The sequence below is a fragment of the Mercenaria mercenaria genome, chromosome 13, assembly GCF_021730395.1.
Source record: "Mercenaria mercenaria strain notata chromosome 13, MADL_Memer_1, whole genome shotgun sequence".
Classification (NCBI taxonomy): Eukaryota; Metazoa; Mollusca; class Bivalvia; order Venerida; family Veneridae; genus Mercenaria; species Mercenaria mercenaria.
Window position 1 is genome coordinate 12437887 of NC_069373.1, and position 12383 is coordinate 12450269.

The window sequence follows — 12383 nt, forward strand, 5'->3', positions numbered from 1 at the left end:
AAAAGAAATTTTGATTGATTTTGAATGTATAGACAACATTTACCCACATTATAATGCCCCCCTTTGAAGAATTTGGGGTATATTGCTGTGCACTTGTTGGTCATCTATCAGTCATTAGAGCGACATGTTTCGGTCCAAAAGTAGGCGACCCCTATAGATTTTAGAGTAACTTGACCCAGAACCTTCAAACCTGGTAGCATGATTGGACTTATAATGTAGGTGACCCCTATAGATTTTAGAGTCACTTGACCCAGAACCTTCAAACCTGGTAGCATGATTGGACTTATAAAGTAGGTGACCCCTATAGATTTTAGAGTCACTTGACCCAGAACCTTCAAACCTGGTAGCATGATTGGACTAATAAAGTAGGTGACCCCTACAGATTTTAGAGTCACTTGACCCAGAACCTTCAAACTTGTAGGCTAGAGTCACTTGACCCAGAACCTTCAAACTTGTTAGCATGATAGGCCTATTATATAGATTTTGAAGCCAGTAAGTCAAGGTCACAGGGGTCTGAAACTTGAAAATGGTTTCCATCCAATAACATGAGAACCACTTGACCCAGAACCTTCAGACCTGGTAGCATGATTTGGCTTATCATGTAGATGACCTACAGTTTTTAGGATCAAACAGTCAATGTCACATGTGCTAGAACCTTGAAAGCAGTTTTCGCCAACCGTTTGACCCAGAACTTTCAGACTTGGTAGCATGATTGGGTTTATCAAGTAGTTGACCTTTTAGTTTTTGGGGTAAATAGGTCAAAGGTCAAGGTCACAGGGTCTGGAACCTTGAACATGGTTTCTGTCTAATAACTTAAGAACCACTTGATCCAGAATATTCAAACCTTGTAGCATGATTGGGCTTATGAAGTTGATGAACCCTATTGTGTTTATGGTCAGTATGTCAAAGGTCAAGGTCACAGGGGCCTGAACTTTCAAAACGGTTCCAGCCCAATAATTGGAGAACCACTTGACCTGGAACCTCCAATTTTGAATGCATGCCTGAAAATTGAAAACTGTTTCTATTCAATAACTTGAGAAACACTTGACCCAGTATCTTCAAACTTGATAGTTTGATTGGGCTTAATAAGTTGATGACTCCTATTGTGTCTGGTTTTTAGTAGGTCAGAGGTCATGGTCATAGTGATCAAGGGACAGAAAATGGTAGAAACCATCGTGGGGACATATACGAACAGATCTTGTTAAAACATGCAATGAAACTTCTTTCTTTTCTATTATGATAGTTTTCATATGTAAACTAAAGAAAATAGAACTGTGATATATATATTTAGATTCTGACATTAAAGTTAAACTGTGTGATAACTGCAGTTCAGAATGTATACTGTAGGATGGCACAACAAAAGTTGTGAGAAATGTACTTTGGGTATATTTACAGGGAAATCTTGGTGCAGCATCGTCGGCAGCAAGAACATTAGAGCGGGTACGATCAGTGGTAGAGTATGGATCAGAGGGTATAAACATGTCTGGCTTGAGTGAGAGTGAGAGGCAGTTTGCACAGGCATTGCTTGGCACACCTAACTACACATACAAGGATCTCAGTGTTGCCACCAATGGATTCTGTGTACGCAACAGACTCGGGCAGGGGAAATATGGAGAGGTCTACTATGGTGTTGTGAAAAACACAAAATGTGCAATCAAAAAGCTTACTCAGGTAGCTTTAGTTAGAGCTAAAAATCATTTTTCTGTAATTGAATATCCAGTTTTATTTTATTTTTGATGTGGGAAAAATACAAAATGTGAAGTTCTTGGACATTTTTGTCGAGCCTGCTTGTGGTGAGCTCGATACAGTCGCCACTTTTTGCTGTTTGGTATATGTGGGTCCGTCCGTGCTTGTGGCATGATTGTTTACCTCAATGAGAAGGCATGTCATGCGCAAACCCCATGTTCCTATCTCAAAGGTCAAGGTCACAGTTGGAGGTCAAAGGTCAAATTGAAATTTGTCCAGAGCATTTCTTCTTCATGCATGGTGGGATTTTGATGTAACTTGGCATGAATGTTCACCATTATGAGACGGAGTGTCATGCACAAGAACCAGGTCCCTAGGTCCAAGGTCAAGGTCACACTTGACAGCTAGTGGGCTCAACATTCTGCCTGTGGGCATACTTGTTTAAAGATATCTTGTTGAAGTGTCTGATAAAACATAGCCATTCAACAAAATATTGAGACTCCTGTTCGAGTAAACATTTGTGTATCACAATATTTCAGGGCATTTTTTCTACATATAATCATGAGTTAAATTTTTGATGTCTTTAGTTGCCTAATTATATTGCCTTTCTGTGTGTTGCCATGCAACACACTATAAGTGTATGTGTGTGTTCGGATTTAATGTCTTTTTCAATAATTTTTCATTATACTGACACTAGGCTGACCAGTCCTGGCACTATCCTCTTAATACTGAGTGCCAAGCGAGGAAGCTACTAGTACCATTTTTTACGTCTTTGGTATGATGCAGCCAGGGATCGAACCCACGACCTCCTGCACTCGAAGCGAGTGCTCTACCACTAGGCTACCAAGGAGATGTAACCCACTTTGTACAGTTCTTATTTCCATATTTAATATTAGCAGAACAGAGAAAAGACAGAAGATGAAAACTCAACATTATGTATGGCAGCAGAACTGAAGACTTTGAGCAGGTAAAGACTTCCAGCTTATTAGATGATGGACATTCTGTATTTTTCAAAATTTCAATTTTTGTATATTTCTAAAAATTTATTTTTGTAAAAAACAGATACATTTATGTCAATTTTGCATTTGTTTACATGTTTTATGAAGGAGATACATCAGGATCTTGTAATTTTAATGAGGTTATTTTATGAATCTGATTAAATATAGGACACTATGCCTTTCACACATGCTGTTAATGTTTAATGGTCATAGTTCATAACCTTTTAATGTTGAAGTTTAGTAATATCAGTAGTTTCTTACTTAATCTTTGAAGGTTGGAGTTTAGTATACTCAGTAGAAAGCATCTCTAACATATAATCTTTGAAGGTTTAAGTTTAGTATTCTTGGTAGTCTTTAACCTTATATATAATCTTCGAAGGTTGAAGTTTAATATTCTTTTTAGTCCTTTACCTTGTGTATAATTTTTGAAGGCTGAAGTTTAGTATTCTTCTGGTCTTTTTAGCTCACCTGAGCCAAAGCCTCAAGTTGAGCTTTTGTGACCACATAATGTCCATTGTGCGTCTGTCAACAATTTCTTGTCTGCACGATAGTGGTTTCATTTGTGGTTTAATTTTAACCAAATTTGCACACAAATTGTATCACCATAAGTTCTTGAACCAGCCATATCCTGTCGTAGGTTCCAGAGTTACAGCCCCTGAAAGGGAAAAAATTGGCTATTTTGGTCTTTGTCTGCATGGTAGTGGTTTCATTTATTATTTGATTTTAACCAAGCTTGCACACAACATATCACCATAAGATCTTGATTTTTTTCTGGAAGCAAGCAACCATATTTCATTATGGGTTCTAGAGTTACAGTCCCTGAAAGGGCCAGAAATTAGCTATTTTGGTGTAGTATTTTACCTTGATTTGAAGGTTGAAGTTCAGCATTCTTAGTAGTCTTTGACCTTGTGTATAATCTTTGAAGGTTGAAGATACTCGGTACTCCCTGCCCTTGTGTATAATCATTGAAGGTTAAAGTTTAGTATTCTCGGTAGTCTCTTACCTTGTGTATAATCTTTGAAAGTTGAAGTATTCTCGGTAGTCTCTTACCTTGTGTATAATCTTTGAAAGTTGAAGTATTCTCGGTAGTCCCTTCTCTTGTGTATAATCTTTGAAAGTTGAAGTATTCTCGGTAGTCTCTTACCTTGTGTATAATCTTTGAAAGTTGAAGTATTCTCGGTAGTCCCTTCCCTTGTGTATAATCTTTGAATGTTAAAGTTTAGTATTCTCGGTAGTCACTTACCTTGTGTATAATCTTTGAAGGTTAAAGTTTAGTATTCTCGGTAGTCTCTTACCTTGTGTATAATCTTTGAAATTTGAAGTATTCTCAGTAGTCACTTACCTTGTGTATAATCTTTGAAAGTTGAAGTATTCTCGGTAGTACCTTCTCCTGTGTATAATCTTTGAAAGTTAAAGTTTAGTATTCTCGGTAGTCTCTTACCTTGTGTATAATCTTTGAAAGTTGAAGTATTCTCGGTAGTCACTTACCTTGTGTATAATCTTTGAAAGTTGAAGTATTCTCGGTAGTCTCTTACCTTGTGTATAATCTTTGAAAGTTGAAGTATTCTCGGTAGTCACTTACCTTGTGTATAATCTTTGAAAGTTGAAGTATTCTCGGTAGTCTCTTACCTTGTGTATAATCTTTGAAAGTTGAAGTATTCTCGGTAGTCACTTACCTTGTGTATAATCTTTGAAAGTTGAAGTATTCTCGGTAGTCACTTACCTTGTGTATAATCTTTGAAAGTTGAAGTATTCTCGGTAGTCTCTACGTTACTGAAGTGATATTCTCGTAGCTCACCGTGTATAATCTTTGAAAGTTGAAGTATTCTCGGTAGTCTCTTACCCTGTGTATAATCTTTGAAAGTTGAAGTATTCTCGGTAGTCTTTTACCTTATGTATAGTCTTTGAAAGTTGAAGTATTCTCGGTAGTCTCTTACCTTGTGTATAATCTTTGAAAGTTGAAGTATTCTCGGTAGTACCTTCTCTTGTGTATAATCTTTGAATGTTAAAGTTTAGTATTCTCAGTAGTCTCTTACCTTGTGTATAATCTTTGAAAGTTGAAGTATTCTCGGTAGTACCTTCTCTTGTGTATAATCTTTGAATGTTAAAGTTTAGTATTCTCGGTAGTCTCTTACCTTGTGTATAATCTTTGAAAGTTGAAGTATTCTCGGTAGTCTCTTACCTTGTGTTTAATCTTTGAAAGTTGAAGTATTCTCGGTAGTCACTTACCTTGTGTATAATCTTTGAAAGTTGAAGTATTCTCGGTAGTACCTTCTCTTGTGTATAATCATTGAAGATTAAGTTTAGTATTCTCGGTAGTCACTTACCTTGTGTATAATCTTTGAAAGTTGAAGTATTCTCGGTAGTACCTTCTCTTGTGTATAATCTTTGAATGTTAAAGTTTAGTATTCTCGGTAGTCTCTTACCTTGTGTATAATCTTTGAAAGTTGAAGTATTCTCGGTAGTCTCTTACCTTGTGTATAATCTTTGAAAGTTGAAGTATTCTCGGTAGTACCTTCTCTTGTGTATAATCTTTGAATGTTAAAGTTTAGTATTCTCGGTAGTCTCTTACCTTGTGTATAATCTTTGAAAGTTGAAGTATTCTCGGTAGTCTCTTACCTTGTGTATAATCTTTGAATGTTGAAGTATTCTCGGTAGTCTCTTACTTTGTGTATAATCTTTGAAAGTTGAAGTATTCTCGGTAGTACCTTCTCTTGTGTATAATCTTTGAAAGTTGAAGTATTCTCGGTAGTCTCTTACCTTGTGTATAATCTTTGAAAGTTGAATTATTCTCGTTAGTACCTTCTCTTGTGTATAATCTTTGAATGTTAAAGTTTTGTGTTCTCAGTAGTCTCTTACCTTGTGTATAATCTTTGAAAGTTGAAGTATTCTCGGTAGTCTCTTACCTTGTGTATAATCTTTGAAAGTTGAAGAATTCTCAGTAGTCTCTTCTCTTGTGTATAATCTTTGAATGTTAAAGTTTAGTATTCTCGGTAGTCTCTTACCTTGTGTATAATCTTTGAAAGTTGAAGTATTCTTTGCAGTAATTTACCTTGTGTATAATCATTGATGGTCAAAGTTTAGTATTCTCGGTAGTCTCTTACCTTGTGTATAATCATTGAAGGTTAAAGTATTCTTTGTAGTAATTTACCTTGTGTATAATCATTGAAGGTTAAAGTTTAGTATTCTCGGTAGTCTCTTACCTTGCGTATAATCTTTGAAAGTTGAAGTATTCTCGGTAGTCTCTTACCTTGTGTATAATTATTGAAGGTTAAAGTTTAGTATTCTCGGTAGTCTCTTACCTTGCGTATAATCTTTGAAAGTTGAAGTATTCTCGGTAGTCTCTTACCTTGTGTATAATCTTTGAAAGTTGAAGTATTCTCGGTAGTCACTTACCTTGTGTATAATCTTTGAAAGTTGAAGTATTCTCGGTAGTACCTTCTCTTGTGTATAATCTTTGAAAGTTGAAGTCTTCTCGGTAGTCTCTTGCCTTGTGTATAATCTTTGAAAGTTGAAGTATTCTCGGTAGTACCTTCTCTTGTGTATAATCTTTGAATGTTAAAGTTTAGTATTCTCGGTGTCTCTTACTGTGTATAATCTTTGAAGTTTAGTATTCTCGGTTACCTTCTTGTGTATAATCTTAAAGTTGAAGTATTGGTAGTCTTACCGTTTGTATATTGAATGAATTATCTTAGTCTTCTTGGATATCTTGAAGTTAGTTTAGTTCTCGTGTCTCTTACTTGTGTATAATCTTTGAAAGTTGAAGTATTCTCGGTAGTCTCTTACCTTGTGTATAATCTTTGAAAGTTGAAGTATTCTCGGTAGTACCTTCTCTTGTGTATAATCTTTGAATGTTAAAGTTTAGTATTCTCGGTAGTCTCTTACCTTGTGTATAATCTTTGAAAGTTGAAGTATTCTCGGTAGTACCTTCTCTTGTGTATAATCTTTGAATGTTAAAGTTTAGTATTCTCGGTAGTCTCTTACCTTGTGTATAATCTTTGAAAGTTGAAGTATTCTTTGCAGTAATTTACCTTGTGTATAATCATTGAAGGTTAAAGTTTAGTAGTCTTGGTAGTCTCTTACCTTGTGTATAATCATTGAAGATTCAGTTTAGTATTCTCGGTAGTCTCTTACCTTGTGTATAATCATTGAAGGTTAAAGTATAGTAGTCTTGGTAGTCTCTTACCTTGTGTATAATTATTGAAGGTTAAAGTTTAGTATTCTCGGTAGTCTCTTACCTTGTGTATAATCTTTGAAAGTTGAAGTATTCTCGGTAGTCCCTTCCCTTTTGTATAATCTTTGAAGGTTGAAGTTTAGTATTCTCGGTAGTCTCTTACCTTGTGTATAATCTTTGTAAGTTGAAGTGTTCTTGGTAGTCTTTTACTTTGAAGGTTTAAGTTTAGTATTTTTGGTAGTCTTTTACCTTATGAATAATCTTTGCAGGTTGAAGTCTAGTATTTTTGGTAGTCTTAGCTTCTCTGAACAGTTTCCTATATGAATTTTTAAGTTGAGTTGATAAAAATGTTGATTTAAAATTCAATTTAAGAAGTCACCTTTATATATATCAGGTAATCTTTTTGAAGCTACCTTTCTAAGACATAATAATTTTTGAGTACAGGCATATTGAATATCTGTTCATTTCAATGCTTTCAAGGTAATGATATTTATATTATTGGTGTTCTAGGTATAGACATGAGAACATTGTTAGTCTGTATGGATATACCCTAGATAATGATGAAGTTTGCCTTGTGTACCAGTACATGACTAATGGCTCCTTGTACCAATGTCTTCATAACAAGGTAAGGTATATAATGTACTCTTAACTTGTTATTGTTAACTTACTTTAACTTTGTATAGGTGGATGATCCAGCATCCTTTAGTCTGCTGGCGGCAAGTGGTTCTGCCTTTCCGACCAGTGCAGACCAAGATCACCCTGCACATCTTTGCAGTCTGATCATGGTCTGCCCTGTTTGCTATTCAGTCAGTAAAATGTCAATGAACTCCCCTTTGAATAATAAGTGGCATTGCCCAAATTGAATGATGGACCGGTCCATTTTAGAAATTTACTAGAGTAAAGTTTAATAAGCAGTTTAGACTGGAAGCTATTTTATGTCTAAGGATGCTCATTGATTCTTGCAGTAAAGTGACTTTTTCTTACATAGATAACAACCATTGTGAGCTATTCATTTATTGATAGACTTGATTATTTTAGCCTGGTGTAATACTAACATGGGAACAGAGATTGTCTATATTAAGAGGAGCTGCTTGTGGTCTACAGTTCCTTCATACAGTTGATAAGAAACCGGTGATTCACGGAGCTATCAAAAGGTAACTGCACAACTTGAGGAAGTCTAGTTATAAAATAAAATTGAGCCGCGCCATGAGAAAACCAACATAGTGGATTTGCAACCAGCATGGATCCAGACCAGCCTGTGCATTCGTGCAGTCTGGTCAGGATCCATATTGTTCGCTTTCAAAGCCTATTGCAATTAGAGAAACTGTTAGCGAACAGCATGGATCCTGACCAGACTGCGCAGATGCGCAGCTGGTCTGGATCCATGCTGGTCGCAAAGCCACTATGTTGGTTTTCTCATGGCGCGGCTCATTTAATATTCTATTGAATATCTATTTAATCTTATATTGTTTGGAACCAGAGAGGTATATTGTCAAGACCATAAATATCTTGCTGTTCTTCTTCAAAGATGAGGTATATTCTTTTTCTCAAGTCGGTCTGTCTATAGGTAAAGTGGTGCATCCATCTGTCTGTTGAAACTTTTGATTTCCAAATGTTTGATTTCCAAACAATAATCAGAGATAGCTTTGGTCTATTTTGTCCAACTTCATAGAATAATTGCCTGTTGTCTATACATGATGTCTGTTGTTTTTGGGGACAGCAGGTCAGAGTTTAAGGTCAAAAAGACCTTGACAATGAAAATTGTTTCCATTCAATGACTGAAGAATGCTGTGGCTTAGGATTAACAAATTTCATAGAATGATTCATGGTTGCTGTTTTTTTGAGACAGTAGGTCAAAGGTCACTGATGTTTAGACTGAAAATTCTTTCTAATTAAGAACTAGAAAATGCTTGGCATACAGTAGTCAGGCATCATAAGAAGATTTGTGTGGTCACTAGATGACCCCTATTGCTTTTTCAAAGAGATGGCCAAAGTCACAGTGACCTTGAGACTGAATATAGTTTCTGGTCATGATCCATTTTATTTTAGGGGTGAAAGTTCAATGTCAGAGTGACCTTGAGACTGAATGTAGTTTATGATCATGATCCATTTTATTTTAGGGGTGAAAGTTCAATGTCAGAGTGACCTTGAGACTGAATATAGTTTCTGGTCATGATCCATTTTATTTTAGGGGTGAAAGTTCAATGTCAAAGTGACCTTGAGACTGAATGTAGTTTCTGGTCATGATCCATTTTATTTTAGGGGTGAAAGTTCAATGTCAAAGTGACCTTGAGACTGAATGTAGTTTCTGGTCATGATCCATTTTATTTTAGGGGTGAAAGTTCAATGTCAAAGTGACCTTGAGACTGAAAAAAAGGTTTCAGATCAATTACTGGAGAATGCGTGGGCTTAAAGTAGTCATTTAATCTTACTGGTCTGGGGACATAAGGCCAAAGGTTAAGATAACAGCATACACAAAGACTGAATAATACACACCCAGTTACTTCTATCAGGCCATCGTTTAACAGGGTATATGTATGTTTTGCAAACAGCTTTTGTTTTACTTGTAGCATAAGATATTTACTTTACATTCCATATAAGCTTTTCTTTTTCTTTTTTTTTTAACTTTATAATTAATAAAACATAATATTGTTTCAGTGGAAACATTTTACTTGACAACCATTTTGAGGCAAAGATTGGTGACCTTGGATTAGCAAAGCAGGCAACAGGGGGTGAAGTGACAGGACGTCTCACTCATATTACAAAAAAGACAACAAGTATTCATGACTACAAGAACAAAGCATATCATCCGCCTGAAATTGCTCGTGGAAATGGATTCTCCGTGAAGGGAGATGCTTATTCATTTGGAGTTGTAAGTATTTGAAAAAGTATCACAGTTTAACTATTTATGTTAAAAGATTTAATTTTGTCAGCTGCTGTTAGTACAGTAAGAATTTTGGGAAGCCAGTACAACAGTGGTAAGATTGATCTGCATCAGCAAAACTGTAAATCATTGGTGACGGTTTTACGGAACATATTATGTCTTACTGAAGAAACACAGCTTAACTTGCCATCGTTGAGAAATGATGTTGAATCATTTTATTGTATCTCTTAAAAAAATATTGGTTAAAACTTAGTTAAATTTTGTACATTTTTCAGAAATTAAAAAAAAAAGGTGTCGTGCCTACCTGCTTAGCTCAGTAGGCAGAGCATTGGTCTACGGAACGCAGGGTCGCAAGTTTGATCCCTGGGTGGGGTGTATGCTCTCTGTGATGATTTGATAAAAGACATTGTGTCTGAAATCATTCGTCCTCCACCTCTAATAATTCATGTGGGAAGTTTGCAGTTACTTGCGGAGAACAGGTTTGTACTGGTACAGAATCCAGGAACACTGGTTAGGTTAACTGCCCACCGTTACATGACTGAAATACTGTTGAAAAATGGCGTTAAACCCAAAACAAACAAACAGACAAACAAACAAAATGCCATGTATACAAACTTTATGATTTATTTTATATGTAAGTTTTGAAGGGCTCTTTCATAGTGAAACAACTGTGAAAGTTTCAACATTTTAGTGTGCTGCTATGTTCCTGTAAATAGCACGTAACAGTTATAGTTTACCTCTAAAGTTCTTTTCTATATTATATAGGTTATATTTGAATGTCTATCTGGACAAGAGGCATATGATGAAAGAAGAGAAGGCAGTGTAGAACTTAAATATCTTGTAAGTTTGCAGTGTGCATTAGGGGAAAAACATCCCTTGTTCCTTATTTCTTAGACCTTTTTCTTTCTTTTGTTTTCCTAATGTGTTGGACAAAACTATGAAGAGAATTCAGTTTGTCTAGATAAACAGATAAAAATAGAAATACTTATTTGGTGATGCAAACAGATCTTCCTGGTGATTGATCTCCTAAATGAAAGATTATAATTGATTAGCTTGAATGATTGGCTCAAATTTTCCTCCATACATTGTACTATTAACTTCCTGATTTTCAAAAAAAATGTGAACTTGATAGTTTGTGTAAACTTCCTGGTAAAAAATGTTCAAATTACTTACTGTAAATCACTTTATATTAGCGTGATCTTTATTTCGCGAATTCCGGCACCCTGAATTATTTCGCAGATTTATGAATTCGCGATGGAAGGATCAGAAATTTAAATTCGCCAAGGTTCTTATCTCATGTTAGCAAAATTTAAGATCCAGAAGTTGTGATTATATCAATGCCAATTTTTTAGTATGGTACCGAATTTATGAATGCCAAAGACTCGTCAAACACATGGTCTGTAACATTTATTTCGTTTTAGCAATCGGTTACTTTATTCATACAGACTGAAATACAGTCGAATACCATTATCTCGATATTCAAGGGACTGTAAAAATTGCATCGATGTATCCGAAGTTCGACGTAACGATATCGACTATCTGGGACTCTACTTACCTTGTACTTGTGACGGACGTCTATATTGTCACTATATCCAATGCTTTTTTCAGAGGGTTTGAAAGGGGAAAGAAATAATATAAAACGTAAATACGATTTTAATTTTCTTGACCAATAAAACATTTTAATTAGATACATACATACATCTTTTTAATTTTTCCAAATATACATTTAAACATTACCATTTTTATTCCTTCCCTAAACAAGTCTGAATGCAGAGGTAATGCTCTAGTTGAGTAGTCATTTTGACTGTGCTTCGATAACGAAAATTTTCCAGTTTAACACGCATATTCCTACTCAATCCTAAAGGCAGATTTTTACTCTGTGAAACAGAAAATATTTCATCCAAATTAGTTGTTACCTAGGAAAACAGCTTTCCTATTCCACGGTGTTTTATAAGACTAATTATTGGGAATTAAATGAAAACTCCCTGACATTTAAATTGGATTAAATAACAAACAAAACAAACACACTAACTAACTAACTTGCATATGATTAATACATCGCCGGACAACAATAGCTTGATTTTCACACCTTGCAAATAACATGGATATTTTTTGACAAGCTGTGATATCGGCGAAACCAGGTGTGAAAACAGTACAGGTAAGTTGACGGGACTGAAAAATCTCATCAAGCTAAACAAAATATCGAGCTAATCATATCGAGGTAATGATAAAAAATTCATTAAGATAAATAGGGAAAAATCGGGACCGACTCAAACACATCTTGCTAACCGTAGTATCGAGCTAACCGATATCGAAGTAACGATATTCAACTGTAATTGAGCCTTTGAATCCGTTATTCAATTTACTGGCAATTATTCTTATTACACTTAATAGCTGATAAAATGTTTGTTACAGCCATTTCATAAATAATCAACGTACAGGTATGTAATACAGTGGTGTGATAAATTGTCCGCTTATCCCTAATGTTGAACTAAACAAAATGTGTAAAAAAATCAGGTTTGTTGAAAAGATAAGGGATGGTATAGATCTTCTCCTCGGGCAACATGCGCTCTGCTTGTTTGACACATACGAAGTGCATCCAGAAGATGCTCTCCGTTAACAACTGCCAGCTGCATGTAAA

At 35.3% G+C, this 12383-nt stretch overlaps 1 protein-coding gene across 4 annotated transcripts in view; it reads left to right on the top strand.

Annotated features, from left to right (window-relative positions):
- The window catches only part of LOC123530515 (uncharacterized), a 41732-nt gene that overhangs the window by 19337 nt on the left and 10012 nt on the right, over positions 1-12383 (top strand). For 3 of the 4 annotated variants that reach the window (XM_053521188.1, XM_053521189.1, XM_053521186.1), the window contains exons 5-10: positions 1396-1671; positions 2583-2653; positions 7369-7483; positions 7897-8012; positions 9517-9730; positions 10508-10582. In XM_053521188.1, coding sequence (XP_053377163.1) covers positions 1396-1671; positions 2583-2653; positions 7369-7483; positions 7897-8012; positions 9517-9730; positions 10508-10582 — 867 coding nt within the window. The remainder of the gene's footprint in view (positions 1-1395; positions 1672-2582; positions 2654-7368; positions 7484-7896; positions 8013-9516; positions 9731-10507; positions 10583-12383) is intronic. The other variant, XM_053521187.1, reaches the window with a different exon arrangement.